The 19,686-nt window shown below is 47.6% G+C and overlaps 1 protein-coding gene across 1 annotated transcript in view; it reads left to right on the top strand.

Moving 5' to 3' along the window:
* The window catches only part of LOC140426389 (nucleotide sugar transporter SLC35D1-like), a 100,135-nt gene that overhangs the window by 70,810 nt on the left and 9,639 nt on the right, over positions 1 to 19,686 (top strand). Inside the window, 2 exon segments of the mRNA XM_072511085.1 lie at positions 9,458 to 9,525; positions 12,245 to 12,323. Coding sequence (XP_072367186.1) covers positions 9,458 to 9,525; positions 12,245 to 12,323 — 147 coding nt within the window.

Genomic DNA, 19,686 nt, shown 5'->3' on the forward strand with positions numbered 1-19,686 from the left:
AAGCACACCCACCCCCCACAATAGTATAAACCATGACCTCGCCTTTTATGACTCCTTAATTACAGCTTGTACTGACATATTGCCTGTATGTATTTTTAAAAAAGGTTATTTAATAATATTACTGCAACAAATATGAAATACAGTATGTAACAATTTCTACATTCATTACACATTAAAACATTTCGGTTTTACTAGAAATATTAAACATTTATTGCACATCATACAGGGACCCATTTCAAACCAGTTAACTTAAAAGATGCGGACAAAAATATGAGGATCCCTAAATGCAACCTATTTAGAAATCCGGATTGTGGGGTGCTGTGAGTATGGGAATTGCTGCCCCATCTTCGTATCTCGCTGTTTATGCTGCACTAACTTAATTCTGCTGCATAATTTGAATGTATTCAAGAAATTACCTTTTCTACTTCATGTTATACCTATTATTTTGTGTTTTCCCTCAGTATTTTTATGATCGGTTTCGTCCTCCATATTTCTAAACTGAACTACTGACTGGAGAATAATTCACAGGTCACTGTTTGTTCCCTAGAGTTTACCAAGCTTTTGTCATTCCTTTATGCGTTTTTCTTGTATGTGTCAGACTATTTAACTAGAGATGGCATCCAACTCCCAAATACACTCCTTATTGGGATTAGCTGAATAACTAACTCAAACAGGAACCCTGGACGGTCTTCCCTTTTGTATACCAAGGGTAACTGAGGCCACATTCCTGATATCATCCTTTGCTTAAACCACTAGAATCAGTGCAACAGTTTCCTTTCCTGTCTTGACTGAACCTTTTAAGATCACTTGTGGAGACATATGTTTGCAACACTTACAAATTGCAAGATGACGATCATTTAAGTTAAATTGAAGCATTGGCATTCAGTAATCTAGAATTTGATTGTCCCTGTCTCTCCTCATAAAATATTGTAACGTTTTCTCCCGCAGACTAAGATTGATTGATTAATATTTATTGTCACATGTACCGAAGTACAGTGAAAAGTATTTTTCTGCGGCTAAGGGAACGTACACAGTACGTACATAGTAGACAAAAGAATAATCAACAGAGTACATTGACAAATGGTATATCAACAAATAGTGATTGGTTACAGTGCGGAACAAGGGCCAAGTGATGTGTGGGATCCATTGAGTCCGCAAAGTATAAGAGAATATTGCAATGATGAAGTTAGAAAGCAAAATGAGTTGGTGTGCTGGGTAAATTGGCATGCGTGATATCATTGAGATTCTGCACATGCTCAAATGGGTATCGGCTACATTGTGTTGGTAGGAGACAATGGTCCTAGTAATGTGATTGTCCGGCCCTCTAGCTTGTCGACCCAGTGATCAACGGCGCAGCTGATGCAAGTTATTCAGGAAGGCTTTGCTAAGCAGAAACGGGACTGCTTGGACCCGATAAAAGAGTCGATTGAGCGGCTGGAGCTTGGATTGGACGGCCAAGATCGGGCGATCCAGAAGGTGGAGAAGGCGCTGGCTGAGCAGGAGGAACATCAAACAGCGGTGGAGTTGAAGGTGGGGATGCTGAGAGACCAGCAGAAGAAGCTCCTGGAGAAGTTGGAGGACCTAGAGAATAGGTCCCGCCGGCAGAACGAGAATCGTTGGGCTCCCGGAGGGGTCCGAAGGAGCGGACGCTGGGGCATACATCGCAGATATGTTTGAGAACCTGATGGGGCTTTCTCCCGACCCTTGGAGGTGGACAGGGCTCTCAGAGCACCATCGAGGAAGCCGCAAACGGGAGACCCCCCCCCCCCCCCGGTGGTGAGATTCCACAGGTACTTGGATAAGGAGCACTTTCTACAGTGGGCCAAGCAGACACGGAGCTGTAAATGGGACAATAGTATCCTGCAGATCCACCAAGACCCGAGTGTGGAGGTGACCAGGAGAAGAGCAGCCTTCAACCAGATTAGGTCGACCATTTTTAAGAAAAAGATGAAGTTCGGACTGTTTTATCCGGCCCGTCTCTGGGTCACATACGAGGAACAGCACTTTTATTTAGAATCGCCTGAGGACGCGCTGCACTTCGTGAAAAGGATAGGACTGGGATGGTGCAGGAGGGAGGGTTTCAGATACCTGGATAATTGGGGCTCATTCTGGGGCAGATGGGACCTCCACAAACTGGATGGTCTGCATCTGGACCAGAGGGGTACCAATATCCTGGGGGGGGGGGGGGGGGGGGGGGAATTTGCTAATGCTCTTCGGGAGGTTTTAAACTAGTTCGGCAGGGGGTTGGGATCCTGAATTGTAGCTTCAGTATACAGGAGGTTGAGAGTAGTGAGGTCATGAGTAAGGTTTCAAGGTTGCAGGAATGTACCGGCAGGCAAGAAGGTGGTTTAAAGTGTGTCTACTTCAACGCCAGGAGCATCCGGAATAAGGTGGGTGAACTTGCAGCATGGGTTGGTACCTGGGACTTCGATGTTGTGGCCATTTCGGAGACATGGATAGAGCAGGGACAGGAATAGTTGTTGCAGGTTCCGGAGTTTAGTTATTTCAGTAAACTCGGGGAAGGTGGTAAAAGAGGGGGAGGGGTGGCATTGTTAGTCGAGGACAGTATTACGGTGGCAGAAAGGACATTTGATGAGGACTCGTCTACTGAGGTAGTATGGGCTGAGGTTAGAAACAGGAAAGGCGAGGTCACCCTGTTGGGAGTTTTCTATAGCCCTCCGAAAAGTTCCAGAGATGTAGAGGAAAGGATTGCAAAGATGATTCTGGATAGGAGCGAAAGTAACAGGGTGGTTGTTATGGGGGACTTTAACTTTCCAAATATTAACTGGAAATGCTATAGTTCGAGTACTTTAGATGGGTCTGTTTTTGTCCATTGTGTGCAGGAGGGTTTCCTGACACAGTATGTAGATTGGCCAACAAGACGCGAGGCCACATTGGATTTGGTACTGGGTAATGAACCAGGACAGGTGTTAGATTTGGAGGTAGGTGAGCACTTTGGTGATAGTGACTACAATTCGGTTACGTTTACTATAGCGATGGAAAGGGATAGATATGTACCGCAGGGCAAGAGTTATAGCTGGGGGAAAGGCAATTATGATGCGATGAGGCAAGACATAGGAAGCATAGGAAGGGGAAGGAAGCTGCAGGGGATGGGCACAACTGAAATGTGGAGCTTGTTCATGGAACAGCTACTGCGTGTCCTTGATAAGTATGTACCTGTCAGGCAGGGAGCAAATGGTCGAGTGAGGGAACCATGGTTTATTAAAGTAGTTGAATCACTTGTCAAGAGGAAGAAGGAGGCTTATGTAAAGATGAGACGTGAAGGTTCAGTTAGGGCGCTCGAGAGTTACAAGTTAGCTAGGAAGCACCTAAAGAGAGAGCTAAGAAGAGCCAGGAGGAGACATGAGAAGTCTTTGGCAGGTAGGATCAAGGATAACCCTAAAGCTTTCTATACGTATGTCAGTAATAAAAGAATGACTAGGGTAAGAGTAGGGCCAGTCAAGGACAGTAGTGGGAAGTTGTGCGTGGAGTCCGAGGAGATAGGAGAGGTGCTAAATGAATATTTTTCGTCAGTATTCACACAGGAAAAAGACAATGTTGTCGAGGAGAATACTGAGATTCAGGCTGCTAGATTAGAAGGGCTTGAGGTTCATAAGAGGAGGTGTTAGCAATTCTGGAGAGTGTGAAAATAGTTCAGTCCCCTGGGCCGGATGGGATTTATCCTAGGATTCTCTGGTATGCTAGGGAGGATTGCTGAGCCTTTGGCTTTGATCTTTATGTCGTCATTGTCTACAGGAATAGTGCCAGAAGACTGGAGGATAACAAATGTTGTCCCCTTGTTCAAGAAGGGAAATAGAGACAACCCTGGTAACTATAGACCAGTGAGCCTTCCTTCTGTTGTGGGCAAAGTCTTGGAAAGGTTTATAACAGATAGGATGTATAATAATCTAGAAAGGAATAATTTGATTAGGGATAGTCAACACGGTTTTGTGAAGGGTAGGTTGTGCCTCACAAACCTTATTGAGTTCTTTGAGAAGATGACCAAACAGGTGGACGAGGGTAAAGCAGTTGATGTGGTGTATATGGATTTCAGTAAAGCGTTTGATAAGGTTCCCGACGGTAGGCTATTGCAGAAAATACGGAGGCATGGGATTCGGGGTCATTTAGCAGTTTGGATCAGAAATTGGCTAGCTGGAAGAAGACAAAGGGTGGTGGTTGATGGGAAATGTTCAGACTGGAGTCCAGTTACTAGTGGTGTACCACAAGGATCTGTTTTGGGGCCACTGCTGTTTGTCATTTTTATAAATTACCTGGAGGAGGGCGTAGAAGGATGGGTGAGTAAATTTGGAGATGACGCTAAAGTCGGTGGAGTTGTGGACAGTGCGGAAGGATGTTACAAGTTACAGAGGGACATAGATAAGCTGCAGCGCTGGGCTGAGAGGTGGCAAATGGAGTTTAATGCAGAAAAGTGTGAGCTGATTAATTTTGGAAGGAATAACAGGAAGACAGAGTACTGGGCTAATGGTAAGATTCTTGGCAGTGTGGATGAGCAGACAGATCTGAGTGTCCATGTACATAGATCCCTGAAAGTTGCCACCCAGGTTGATAGGGTTGTTAAGAAGGCGTACGGTGAGTTAGCTTTTGTTGGTAGAGGGATTGCGTTTCGGAGTCATGAGGTCATGTTGCAGCTGTACAAAACTCTGGTGCGGCTGCATTTGGAGTATTGCATGCAGTTATGGTCGCCGCATTATAGGAAGGATGTGGATGCTTTGGAAAGGGTGCAGAGGAGATTTACCAGGATGTTGCCTGGTATGGAGGGAAGATCTTCGAGTAAAGGCTGCGGGACTTAAGGCTGTTTTCGTTAGAGAGAAGAAGGTTGAGAGGTGACTTAATTGAGGCATACAAGATGATCAGAGGATTGGATAAGGTGGACAGTGAGAGCCTTTTTCCTCGGATGGTGATGGCTAGCATGAGGGGACATAGCTTTAAATTGAGGGGAGATAGATAAAGGACAGATGTCAAGAGGTATTACTTTACTCAGAGTAATAAGGGTGTGGAATGCCCTGCCTGCAACAGTAGTGGACTCACCAACATTAAGGGCATTTAAATGGTCATTGGATAAACATATGGATGATAAGGGAATAGTGTAGATGGGCTTTAAAGTGGTTTCACAGGTCGGTGCAACATCGAGGGCCGAAGGGCCTGTACTGCGCTGTAATGTTCAATGGTGGTGGACTGAGAACTTTGGAACTTTGCTGCAATGTTCATGTTTTTTTTTTTCTTTTTGTTTCTCTGTTCTTTTATAAAAAAAAAATTAAAAAAAAAGTTTCTCGTTTTTCATTTTGTGGAAGCTGTTTGTAATGCCTTCAGTATTGATTTGGGACCAGTGGCAGAGCTGAGTGAGTTACGGTTTTCATTTGCACTGTTTGGGTATGGAGGTGTGCTTGTTTAAATTTTGGTGTTTTTCTGTCGGGCAATTGTGTGGGGATTGTTTGATGCTGGAGTGTGTTTGTACGAGCGGATGGGGAGGGAACAATAGGTGGGAGACTATCCGGCACCTGGGATGGGGGCCACCAAGTTAGCTGGTTGGGCTAGCTCACGGAAGCGCAGTGGGGTGTGTGCATATGTTCGGTTTATCAAAGGTGTTGGGTTACAGAGTGTTGTTACGAGGGGGCGGAGGGGGGGAAAATATTCTGCTGACGAGGGAGGGACTTGGGCCAAGGGACAGAGAGGAGGTTGGGGGTGAAGACTGCCTGGGGCGGGCCGGTGGAGGCGTGGAGCATGGGCTGGAGGCGGGCCCAAAAAAGGGGATGGCTGATTGGCGAAGGGGGGGGGGGGGTGCAAAGAGCCCCCTAACTAGGCTGATCACCTGGGATGTTCGAGAGTTAAATGGGCCGGTCAAGACGGCGCGCATCTTAGGGGACTGAAGGCGGATGTGGTAATGTTGCCGGGGATGCATCTTAGAGTAACTGACCAGATTAGATTGAGGAAAGGCTGGGTCAGTCGGGTCTTTCACTCTGGACTGGATTCAAAGACTAGAGGGGTCACGATCCTGATCAATAAGCGGGTGGTGTTTGAGGCGGATAGAATAGTTTTGGATGTGGGAGGTCGGTACATTATGGTCAGTGGGAAACTGGAGGGGTGCAGGTGGTATTAGTAAATATGTATGCGCCAAATTGCGACGATGTGGAGTTTATAAAGAGGATGCTGGGGAATATACCGGGCCTGGACTCTCAAAAGTTGGTCATGGGAGGGGACTTCAACACAGTTATTGACTTTGGCTTGGACCGGTCGAGCTCAAAAACAGGCAGGGTGCCAGCAATGGCAAAGGAACTAAAAGGGTTCATGGAGCAGATGAGGGGGGTGGATCCATGGAGATTTGGGCAGCCAAGGGTAAAGGAGTTCTCCTTCTACTCACACGTGCATAAAGTGTACTCCCGGATCGATTTCTTCATTTTGAGCAGGGCCTTACTGGCAGGGATGGTGGATACTGGGAACTCGTCGATCACAATCTCAGACCATGCTCTGCACTGGGTTGACCTGCAGGTTAGTAAAGACAGTAACCAGCGCCCACACTAGAGGTTAGATGTGGGACTGTTAGCTGACGAAGGGGTGTGCGAGCGGCTGAGGAAATGTATTCAGAACTACCTTCAGGTCAACGACACTGGGGAAATCTCAGCAGTGATGGTCTGGAAGCACTGAAGGCGGTGGTCAGAGGGGAGCTGATCTCGATACGGGTCCATAGGGAGAAGGTGGACATGGCAGAGACGGACCGACTGGTTAAGGAGATATTACAGATCGATAGGAGGTTTGCGGAGACCCCAGAGACAGGGCTTTTAAAGGAATGGTGGAGGCTGCAGGCGGAGTTCGGCTTGTTAACCACAGGGAAGTGCGGTGGAGCAGCTGTGGAAGGCGAGGGGGGCGATCTACGAGTATGGAGAGATGGCCAGCAGAATGCTTGCACAGCAGCTTAGAAAGAGGGAGGCAGCCAGAGAGATAGGGAAAGTAAATGATGGAGATGGGAACCTGGTTGGAGATTCAGCAGGAGTGAATAAGATGTTTAGGGATTTCTACAGTAGGCTGTACAGGTCGCAACCCCCTACGGGGCCGTAGTGGGGGGGGAGGGGGGCTGAACTTCCCAAAGGTGGACGGGGAGCTGGTAGAAGGGCTGGGGGGCCCGATCAGGTTGGAAGAGATCGTGGAGGGTCTGAAGGCCACGCAGGCGGGTAAAGTCCCGGGGCCAGATGTGTACCCAGTGGAGTTTTATAAAAGGTTCTCTGGGATATTGGGGCCGGTGTTGATGAGGATGTTCAATGAGGCAAGGGAGAGAGGGGTTGCTTCCCCCGACGATGTCACAGGCCACGATTTCACTGATTCTGAAGCGGGACAAGAATCCGGAGCTGTGTGGGTCCTACAGGCCGATATCCCTGTTGAATGTGGACGCCAAACTGCTGGCCAAAGTTTTGTCCTCCAGGATTGAGGATTGTGTTCCGGATGTTGTTGGGGAGGACCAGATGGGGTTTGTTAAGGGTAGGCAGTTGGTGGCCAATGTAAGAAGGTTGTTAAACGTGATCAAGATGCCCCCGGAAGGTAGGGAGGTAGAGGTAGTGACCACAATGGATGCAGAAAAGGCATTTGATCGGGTAGAATGGGATTATCTGTGGAAGGTACTGGGACGGTTTGGATTTGAGTGGGGCTTTATTGTCTGGGTCAGGTTGCTGTATCAGGTTCCTGTGGCAAGTGTACGGACGAATAGGACAACATCGGACTATTTTAGACTGCACCGGGGGACGAGACAGGTATGCCCCCTCGCCCCACTTGTTGTTTGGGCCAGCTGTAGAGCCGTTGGCAATGGCTTTGAGAGCCTCAAGGGGCTGGTCCGGAGGGGAGTGGGGGGGGGGGGGGGGGGTGGTTGGAGCACAGAGTCTCGCTCTATGCAGATGACCTTCTGTATGTATCGGACCCATTAGAGGGGATGGAAGAAATCATAGGATTCATGGGGAATTTGTCTGGTTTTCGGGGTATAAGCTAAATATGGCGAAAAGTGAGTTGTTTGTGCTCCAGGCGAGGGGACGGGAGAGGCGATTTGGGGTGCTGCCATTTAGATTAGTAGGGGGAAGCTTCAAGTGGCGCGGGAATGGCACCGGCTGCGTAAATTATATCTGGCCCGGCTAGTAGACCAAATGAAGGACGATTTCTGGAGATGGGACGCGCTCCTGTTGTCATTAGCTGGGAGGGTGCAGAAGGTGAAGATGACGGATCTCCCGAGATTCCTGTTCGTGTTTCAATGTCTCCCCATCTTTATTCCGCTGTCCATTTTTAAACGGGTCAACAAAGCATCGGTCTGGTCTCCAATCTGTAATAATCACCGGTTTGGCCTGGGAAGTATGGATGGGGGGTTCCGGATATGGCGGAGAGCAGGGATTGAGAGGATGGGGGATATGTCCATAGAGGGAATCTTTCTGAGTACGAGGGTGCTGGAGGAGAAGTTTGGGGTAGCGAGGGGAAACTAATTTGGGTATCTGCATGTGCGGGACTTCCTACGTAAACAGGTGTCAACCTTCCCGCTCCTACTGCTAAAGGGGATTCAGGACCGGGTAGTTTCCAGAGGGTGCGTAGGAAAAGGGAGGGTCTCGGATATTTACAAGGAACTTATGGGGTCAGAGGAGACGCAGACCGAGGAGCTGAAGCGCAAGTGGGAGAAGGACCTGGGAGGAGAGATAGAGGGTGGTTTATGGGCGGATGCGTTGAGTAGAGTCAACGCGTCCGCAACATGTGCCAGGCTCAGCCTGATACAATTTAAGGTCGTTCACCGGGCTCACATGACAGTGGCCCGGATGAGCAGATTCTTTGGGGTGGAGGACCGGTGTGCAAAATGTGCGGGAGGACCAGCTAACCATGTCCATATGTTCTGGGCACGTCCAAAGCATAGGGGATTTTGGCAGTGGTTTGCGGATGTCATGTCGTGTTAAAAACAACGGTGGCGCTGAGTCCAGAGGTGGCGATTTTTGGGGTGTCGGAAGACCCGGGAATCCAGGAGGCGAAAGAGGCAGACGTTCTGGCCTTTGCTTCCCTGGTAGCCCGGAGACGGATACTATTAGCTTGGAGGGTCTCATAGCCCCCGAAGTCGGAGACCTGGCTATAGGACATGGCTAGCTTTCTCTGTTTGGAGAAAATCAAGTTCGCCTTGAGAGGGTCAGTGTTAGGGTTCGCCTGGAGGTGACAACCATTCGTTGACTTTGTCGTGGAAAATTAATAGTCAGCAGAAGGGGGGGGATTAGTTTAGTTTAGCTTAGAGTGGGGGGTTAATAAAGGTAGGACCTGTTGGGGAGGGAGACGGCTTTTGCACTATGTTTATAGTTTCATGTACATTGTTTATTGTGTTGTTATAATACCAAAAAATACCTCAATAAAATGTTTATTTAAAAAAAAAACTTAAGCTTCCACATTTTAAGACACGATTATTTGAATTTTAAGAAGTTATTTTACTTTCTAGGCCATTGAATTTGAAGGCTGGTCAAATACAGTGTTTGTGATGGAGTTTCTGCTTTCCTGTGTAATGGGGTATGTACATTTTCTTTTTAAACGCTCCCAAATAATAAAATTCTAGTGAGGTATAGAAAGAAAAACACTAAATTTGTGGCTCCATTTTCCAATGAGTAGCTTGCAGTTAATCCTGTGGGAGGAACAGACAGTAATAGACCAACAACCACTTGCTATGGTACTTGACTGTACAGACTAGGAAGGTTCTAGGTTCAAATCTCTATACTGAGTTAACTAATCAGCTGGGATAAAAATGGTATGATTCAATTAACCATTGGATCCCTGGGCTTCAAGAGATCAGATGGGAAAGAGGGAATCTGTTTATATTTCTGAGGGCTATACACTGACCTCTGCTGGGAAAAGTGCATACATGACCTTTGGGTTAGGACAAATATATCACCCTTAATCAAGTATTATCCTCCAGTTCATTATTAACCTTGGACATTTGTAGGAATCTACCTGAGCACCAGAAATATATTTAATCCTTAAAAAGCATTTAGACGTTCTTTGCCTTCTCTTTGATTCCACTCTGTAGTATCCAATCTTCTCCAGGACAGAAGACCAACTGTCCCACTTTGAGAATCAACCTGTCCTCCATTTTTTTCCTGAAAAATATTTTTATTCAAATTTTCAACATTTTAACAATTTACGACAATGCACAATCCCCACCCCTTGGCAGCGACCAGGTCTCCAAAATGTAAAAGAAACTAGCCCCATCTCTGAGGGATCGCCTCATCCGCCTCCCTCAGAGCAGATTTCACTTCTCCAAATACCGAAATTCCATTAGATCCTCCAGACATGCCAAGGCACTGGGGTGGGGGGGAGAGAGAAGCTGACCTCCACCCCAACAGAACCCGCCTTTGAGCAATCAACGAGGTGAAGGCTAAAACATCTGCAGCTCCGGTAGGTCTGACACCCCGAATGTGGCCATCAGGGGACCCGGCCCTAATTCCACATGCAGAACTTCTGACGTAGTGCCAAAAAACAACACCCAATATTTCTCCAATTTTGGAGGACCAGAACATATGGACATGATTGGCTGGACGCATCGCACACTGTTTTCAACTATCCTCCACCCCCTCAAAACAGCCGGCTCATACTCCCCTTTGTTAAATGTGCTCCATTCACCACTTTTGATTGAATCGCCCCCAGCTTTGCACACAAGGTCAAGGCATTGACCTTTCTGTGAAAAGTAGCCCCATCCCCAACTCTTCCTCCCAATTGGCCTTAATCGCTTCCATGGACTCCTTGATATGGTCCTCCTCCGTAATCCGGCTGTAGATCGCTGAATCAACTCCACTCTCCACCCCCTACCGACAGCACCTCCTCCAACAACGAGGAGGAGGACGGCGCTACCAGAAAACCTGGGAAAGCCTTCCTTACGTAATTCCCCACCTGCATATACCTGAAGCCCTCCTCACGATTGAGCCCATACTTCACCCCCAGCTCCTCCAAACTTGCAAATCTCTCCTCCAAAAAACAATCTTTCATCTCCTTCACCCCTTTCTCCTCCCATATCCGGAACCTTGCATCCATCCTCCCTGGCTCGAACCTATGGTTCCCTCTTATCAGCATCACCCTTGACCCTCATAGAATCATAGAATCTACAGTGCAGAAGGAGGCCATTCGGCCCATCGAAACTGTACCAGCCCTTGGAAAGAGCACCCCACCCAAACGCACATCTCCATCCTATCTCCATAACCCCACTCAACCTTTTTGGATACTAAGGGCAATTTAGCATGGCCCTCTTTGGACTGGGGGAGGAAACTGGAGCTAGAGTTTTGGCCATAAATGGAGGCCATGTATAGAAAATTGTGGAAAATGCCCTGTTTTTTAAAATAAATTTAGAGTACCCAATTTATTTTTTTACAATTTTTAAGGGACAATTTAGCGTAGCCAATTCACCTACCCTGCACATCTTTGGGTTGTGGGGGTTAGACCCACACACACACTGAGAATGTGCAAACTCCTCGCAGACAGTGACCCGGGGCCGGGATCGAACTCTGGTCCTCCGCGCAGTGAGGCAGCAGTGTTAACCACTGCGCCTCAGTGCCACCCTAAAAATGCTCTGTTTTGTTCCCTATTTCCTAGGTACAGCATGCCTAATTGGTCACTCTTCTTGTATTAGATGGGATAGTTGGGGCGAGTAGACCATCATAGCCAAATCTGATTTTCTTCTCATTAAAGATGCATAACCGAAGATTAATCTTGGATGACAATCTGCAGTGGGATGCTTACCTTCCAGGCAAACCCAGGGTACTGATGTTCTGGTTGACAGCCAGTTCCTGGGACCTTTGAGTTTGAATAGCTCAGCTGTGGGCCAATGAGAATTAGAAGATTGATATCAAGTAACACCTTTTGAACTTTGACCGTTATGTATTAGTTACCTGCCACTTTCAATCTAGCTGTTCATTTTGCTAGATGAAAAATCAGGTGATACAGGTAACTTAAGTACCAGCTATGACTGAATGGATGAGCATGGAAATGAGAGGGATGGGATGGTTTGTGAATAGTTCAACTGCCAGCCCTGTCACTTCAATGCTAAATATACCTCATCTTAAAGAAATGTAATTCCTCAAAGCCTCACAGCGATTGTTTTCTCCTCTTGAACTTATTGAATTTAAAATTTTATTTTCGCTATGGCACACAATGTCGAATTTGTAAAGCCATCAGATTTTATTGTGTGTTTAAAATATTTTCTAAAGAGGTTTTAATTAACCATCCCATTTTCATTTATCAGGTTTATTCTCATGTACTCTACAGTTCTGTGCACTCATTATAATTCTGCTCTTACTACCACAATTGTTGGCTGTGTAAAGGTAAGGTGGGACAAACTTGTTTAAGTACCTTTTTTCTATAGTGCCTTTCAGTCTCCTTTCTGAAGCTAGGTGTGGTAGTTGCATGCTGTTATGTTTCAGTAACAAGTGGCCAAATGTCATGTGGAAGATGGAAGAAAATGTTATTGATTACTGGCCATAGTGACAGTAAGGGGTGCAGAGTTGACTCTGATCCTAGCTTTGTGCTCTTTTAGCTCTATAGGTTGTTTGATGGCAATTATCATTGGACACCTGAGTGTTATCTTTTACCTCCCTGCCTCAGTGCAACTCCAAACCGTGGTGCACTGATGTCAGTCGTGTGGAAAACCTTTTTATTGTGATACCACATTTTTTTCTGTTTGTTAAGCACTTAATATCAAGGGTTGGAGTTCAGAGATGTGCCACTTTTTCAGGTTCCACCATCGAAGCAGTCTTCCTGGGAACAAACAAAATAAAAAAAGTGGTGTTTGGGATGAAAGAGGAGGGGATAAGAGTACAGGATTCAGATTTTTCAAATTAAAAGAAGCTGAAGACTTTTCATCTGGGATGTGAGGGAGTTTGCTTTGATATACCCGAAGCTCATTGGCTTCCCAGGTGCACCTCCTTGTCTGCCTTGCCCACCTCAATATCTTCTCCTTATCCAGGAATCTGTGGAGATGATCCACCATTGCCATCGGCGGCTTGTTCACCTGTGGCTTCCTCATCGCCCTGTGCACCCAGTCTACCTCCAGCGACCGGTCAAAGGCCCCCATCAGCTTCTCCAGCATCCGCTCCCTCGCTGTCTTCCGGCATCCCCACATTTCTTGGCTTTTGTCTCCGAGAGTGATTCTCCAGGTCCTCCACCTTCTCCTTTAACCGCTTCTGGATCACCCGCATCATGGCTGCCAGCAAGGCAAGCTGCCCCTCGTGCTCCTCCACCGTCCGAATGGACGGCCCTGGGCCTCCAGCCTGTGTTCCACACGGTCAAATCCTGCTTTTTTTAGAAAATATTTTATTGAAGCATTTGTAATTTTCACAGTTTAACACATTAACATCTCTTAAACAGCCGCACGGGCCGACACACGTAAAAAAAGAAAGAAAAAAACAACCCACAGAACAACACCTCCTCACCCCCCCCCCCCCCCCCCCCCCCCCCCCCCCGCGCTCTGTTCCCTAGCTGCCATAAACTGTATTCTCTGTCCTGTTGTAACATTGCCATGCCTCTTGTTTTCCTCCCTCTTTCCCCCCCACCCCCCCTTACTGCTGAAATTCAATTTTCCTTGAAGTTGTCTATGAATGGCTGCCACCTCAGGGCAAAGCCTTGAATTGATCCACTCAAAGCGAATTTAATTTTCTCTAGACTGAGAAACCCTGCCGTATCTCTGACCCACACTCCTGGCTTTGGGGGCTCCAGAACATTGGCCTCCCTCCTGTTGCTAACTTTCCGGTTAGTTCAATTGCTCTGTTTTATTACCTTTGCTCTCGAGTCGCCAGGTATCTTTATGATACCGCCATGAGGTTCAAGTCCAAGTAATGATCAATAACTCAATACACCGATTAGTAAGATTCTAATGAAAGCACATTTGTTATACACAGTAATCGCTACTCATGCACAAATTGTACATCTAAGCTACTTCTACAACTAACAGGCCTATACTTAACTTCGGACTGGCCCACCAGGTCAGGGGAACAAATGGTCTTTCGTTCGGGTTCTGAGTCTGCGGGATTCGAAGTTGGTAGCTAGGAGCGCCTATTCTCGTAGCGAGCGTTGAATTAAGACTTACTTCTGTCGGTGGTCACTGCACCGGTCACGGTCAATGTTGGTTTGTGTTGCTGGGTGACCCGGGCAGGGCGAAGAGAGGGCTGAAGAGAGCGATTTGAACTTGGGGCTTAACTCTTATAGTCTTATAGTTTGAAAAACTTGAGGATAGACAAGTCCCCCGGGCCTGACGGGATATATCCAAGGATTCTATGGGAAGCAAGAGATGAAATTGCAGAGCCGTTGGCAATTATCTTTTCGTCCTCACTGTCAACAGGGTGGTACCAGGGGATTGGAGAGTGGCGAATGTCGTGCCCCTGTTCAAAAAAGGAACTAGGGATAACCCTGGGAATTACAGGCCAGTTAGTCTTACTTCGGTGGTAGGAAAAGTAATGGAAAGGGTACTGAAGGATAGGATTTCTGAGCATCTGGAAAGACACTGCTTGATTAGGGATAGTCAGCACGGATTTGTGAGGGGTAGGTCTTGCCTTACAAATCTTATTGAATTCTTTGAGGAGGTGACCAAGCATGTGGATGAAGGTAAAGCAGTGGATGTAGTGTACATGGATTTTAGTAAGGCATTTGATAAAGTTCCCCATGGTAGGCTTCTGCACAAAGTAAGGAGGCATGGGATAGTGGGAAATTTGGCCAGTTGGATAACGAACTGGCTAACCGATAGAAGTCAGAGAGTGGTGGTGGATGGCAAATATTCAGCCTGGATCCCAGTTACCAGTGGTGTACCGCAGGGATCAGTTCTGGGTCCTCTGCTGTTTGTGATTTTCATTAATGACTTGGATGAGGGAGTTGAAGGGTGGGTCAGTAAATTTGCAGACGATACGAAGATTGGTGGAGTTGTGGATAGTAAGGAGGGCTGTTGTCGGCTGCAAAGAGACATAGATAGGATGCAGAGCTGGGCTGAGAAGTGGCAGATGGAGTTTAACCCTGAAAAGTGTGAGGTTGTCCATTTTGGAAGGACAAATATGAATGCGGAATACGGTAGAGTTCTTGGCATTGTGGAGGAGCAGAGAGACCTTGGGGTCTATGTTCATACATCTTTGAAAGTTGCCACTCAAGTGGATAGAGCTGTGAAGAAGGCCTATGGTGTGCTCGCGTTCATTAACAGAGGGATTGAATTTAAGAGCCGTGAGGTGATGATGCAGCTGTACAAAACTTTGGTAAGGCCACATTTGGAGTACTGTGTACAGTTCTGATCGCCTCATTTTAGGAAGGATGTGGAAGCTCTGGAAAAGGTGCAAAGAAGATTTACCAGGATGTTGCCTGGAATGGAGAGTAGGTCTTACGAGGAAAGGTTGAGGGTGCTAGGCCTTTTCTCATTAGAGCGGAGAAGGATGAGGGGCGACTTGATAGAGGTTTATAAGATGATCAGGGGAATAGATAGAGTAGACAGTCAGAGACTTTTTCCCCAGGTGGAACACACCATTACAAGGGGACATAAATTTAAGGTGAAAGGTGGAAGATATAGGAGGGATATCAGAGGTAGGTTCTTTACCCAGAGAGTAGTGGGGGCATGGTATGCACTGCCTGTGGAAGTAGTTGAGTCGGCAACATTAGGGACCTTCAAGCAGCTGTTGGATAGGTACATGGATTACGGGAAAATGATATAGTGTAGATTTATTTGTTCTTAAGGGCAGCACGGTAGCATTGTGGATAGCACACTTGCTTGACAGATCCATGGTCCCAGGTTCGATTCCGGCTTGGGTCATTGTCTGTGCGGAGTCTGCACGTCCTCCCCGTGTCTGCGTGGGTTTCCTCCGGGTGCTCCGGTTTCCTCCCACAGTCCAAAGATGTGCGGGTTAGGTGAATTGGCCAATGATAAATTGCCCTTAATGTCCAAATTGCCCTTGGTGTTGGGTGGAGGTGTTGAGTTTGGGTAGGGTGCTCTTTCCAAGAGCTGGTGCAGACTCAAGGGGCTGAATGGCCTCCTTCTGCACTGTAAATTCAATGATACTCTATGATTAATCTAGGACAAAGGTTCGGCACAACATCGTGGGCCGTAGGGCCTGTTCTGTGCTGTATTTTCTATGTTCTATGTATGTCCCCAGGGGCTTCCCGCCTTTCGGGGCGGACCCTGTACCTGGTCCCAAGTGATTGGACTTTGGTTCGATTTCTCCAATACTGGAGCGGTTCCCTGATCGATGGGCGGTCTTGAGGTGCTCGTTCACCTCCTTTGTGTTGGCTCCTGCTGGCGCCGGGGAGTCTGGCTTCGCTTTGTGTGTCTCAAATGTTACTTATTGTTCCCGGGGATTGCTCATCAGTATGTAGATGGCTGCTACATTGTTATAGTGATGGTCGCTGGTATCGATGTTGTCTGGCCTTTTGCAAAGTTAAATACACAGCAAACCTGCACCTGCTGGTTTCTGTCTATGTTGGCTGACTTTGCCGTTCGCCATTTTAAATCGGGAGTTGGCCAATTTAGGTGGCTACACTCCACCTCCACCCCACCCCATCCCACCCCGGCCCCCGGATCTTCCGATACCCCAAATATTGCCAATTCTGGACTCTGAGTTACCCTTCCTTCCAGGACTTATTTTTCTTATTTTTTTATAAATTTAGAGTACCCAATTCATTTTTTCCAATTAAGGGGCAATTTAGCGTGGCCAATCCAGCCACATCTTTTGGTTTGTTGGGGTGAAACCCACGCAAACATAGGGAGAATGTGCAAACTCCATACGGACAGTGACCCAGACCCTGGATTGAATCTGGGACCTCGGCGCTGTGAGGCAGCTGGGCTACCCACTGTGCCACCGTGCTGCCCCCAATCTGTCCAGGATTTCTGACAACGTCCGCAAATCCCTGCCAAAATCGCCTCTACTTTGGACATGCCCAAAACATATGTACATGGTTTGCCGGGCTACCCCCACACTGCCCACATCCACCACCTCAAAGAATGTGCTCATCCGGGCTACCGTCATGTGGGCCCTGTGCACCACCTTGAACTGGATCAAGCTAAGTCTGGCACACGACGAGGATGAATTAACTCTCTTCAGGGTTTTTTCCCACAGCTCTAATTCCATCTCCCCACCCAGCTCCTCTTCCCACTTCCTCTTCACCTCCCTGATAGGGGCCCCTTCCCACTCCAACTCCCTGTATATCTCCGAGACCCTCCCCTCTCCAACCTCTGTTTTTGACATCACCTTATCTTGTAACCCCCTCAGGGGGAGGCGAGGGAAGCCAGGAACCTGCCTCCAGACAAAATCCCGTACCTGGAGGGACTGAAGCACAAACACCCCCTCTAATGCCTCCAAGGTAGGGAAACCCTCCTGAAAGAATAGGTCCCTCAAATATCTCAATCCCTGCCCGCCACCATCTCTTACAGCCCCCACCCCGGGGCAAGCCTGTGATTGTTACAAATCGGTGACCACACTGACGCCCCCTCCAATCTCATGTGTTGCCTCCATTGCTCCCACACCCTAAGGGCTGCCACCACCACAGGGCTCGTAGAGTACCGAGACGGTGAAAACGGAAGGGGAGCCGTCAGTAAGGCCTTCAAACCTGTACCCTTACAGGATGCCGCTCCCACACCGACCCCTCTCCCCACTACCCACTTCCTGACCATCGGTATGTTGGCCGCCCAGTAATAGTTAATAAAGCTCGGGAGAGCCAAGCTCCCATCTCCGCGACCCCGTTCCAGGAGTGCCTTCTTCACTCTGAGTTTTACCTGCCCACACAAAACCGATATCGCCACGTTCATTTTCCTGAAAAAAGCCTTTGGGATAAAAATCGGAAGACATTGAAAATGATCGGAAGACATTGAAAAAAGAAGAGCAGTCTCGGATGGAGCGTCATCTTTACCGTCTGGACCCTCCCCGCCAGTGTTGGGGGGAGCATGTCCTATCTGCGAAAATCCCTTTTCATTTGATTCACCGCTTTGCCCAGATTTAACTTATGAAGCTGCCCCCAATCCTCAGCCACTTGAATCCCCAGATATCTAAAACTCCTCTCAACCTCTCTGAACCGCAACTCCCTCAGTCCCCTTTCCTGCCCCCCCTGTGCATGGATCAGAACATCTCGCTCTTTCCCATATTTAACTTGTAACCTGAAAAACGCCCAAATTCTCCTAGTATCTCCACGATTTCGCCCCCCCAAACCGGGTCTGTGACATAGAGCAACAAATCATCTGCATATAGAGGGACTCTGTGCTCCACTCTCCCCCTCACTAACCCCCGCCAGGCATTTGATGATCTAAGGGCCATTGCCAAGGGCTCTATGGCCAGGGCAAACAGTAATGGGGAGAGCGGACATCCCTGTCTTGTCCCCTCATAAAGACTAAAATATCTGACCGGACTCAGTTGGTTCTTACAGTTGCCACCGGAGCCTGATATAACAGCCGGACCCAATCCACAAATCCCTGTCCGAACCCAAACCTGCCTAAAATGTCCCACAGGTACTTCCACTCCACCCGGTCGAAAGCCTTCTCCACGTCCATGGCTACTACCACCTCAACATCGCACCCCTCCGCTGGCATCATTGACATTAAGAAGCCGTCTAATATTGGACGTCAGGTGCCTGCCCTTCACAAATCCGGTCTGATCTTCCCCGATTACCTCCGGGATGCAATCCTCTATTCGAGTGACCAAGATCTTTGCCAGCAATTTAGCATCAACGTTCAGCAGGGAAATTGGCCTGTACGATCCACAGTTCTCTGGGTCCTTATCATGCTTCAGGATGAGAGAAATTGATGCCTGTGATAGCATTTGGGGAAGTACTCCCAGCTCCTGAGACTCATTAAAAGCCTTAACCAGGAGCGGCCCCAGTAACCCAGAGAACTTTATAAAATTCCACTGGGAATCCATCAGGTCCCGGGGCTTTACCTGATTGCATCCGGGAAAGTGCGAGGTAATGCATTTGAGGAGGGCAAAAAGCAAGGCAATACTCAACAGTAAGATATTGAGAGGGGGAGAGGAAGTAAGAGATCTTGGGCGTGCATGTCCAAAGATCTTTGAAGGTGGCAGAACAGGTGGTCGGTAGTCAAGAAAGTGCATGGAATGCTTTCCTTTATTAGGTGAAGTATTGAATACAAAAGCAGGGTGTAATGTTGGAATTGTAAAACACTGGTTAGGCCACAGCTGGGATTTTGTGTACAATTCTGGTCACCACATTACAGGAAGGCCATAATTGCTCTGGCGAGAGTACAGAGGAGATTTACAATAATGTTGCCAGGGCTTGAAAATCGCAGCCATGTGAAGCGATTGGATAGGCAAGGGTTGGTTTCCTTAATAGAAGTTACGGGATGACCTAATTGGAGTATTAAAAAATTGAGGGGCCTGGATAAGGTAGAAGGAAAGACATGTTTTCCCTAGTGCAGGGGTCAATTATCAGGGAGCATAGACTTAAGGGGATTGGTAAAAGGCTTGGAAGAGACGCGAGGAAAAACATCTTCACCCAGAGAGTAGTGGGCGTCAGGAATTCTCTTCGTAAGTTGATGGGGGAGGCTGAAAGATTCAACTTGTTTAAAAGGTATCTGGATATGCATCTAAAGTGCTGTAACCTGCAAGGGTATGGACCGGTTTCTGAGATTAAATGGGTTTCTTTTTCCTTCTGTTTGGTCAGGATGGGCTGAATGGTCTCTCTGCCCATTCCTTTTCTATGGCTCTGTTTCTTTATAAA

The sequence above is a fragment of the Scyliorhinus torazame genome, chromosome 7 (genome assembly GCF_047496885.1).
Source record: "Scyliorhinus torazame isolate Kashiwa2021f chromosome 7, sScyTor2.1, whole genome shotgun sequence".
Classification (NCBI taxonomy): domain Eukaryota; kingdom Metazoa; phylum Chordata; class Chondrichthyes; order Carcharhiniformes; family Scyliorhinidae; genus Scyliorhinus; species Scyliorhinus torazame.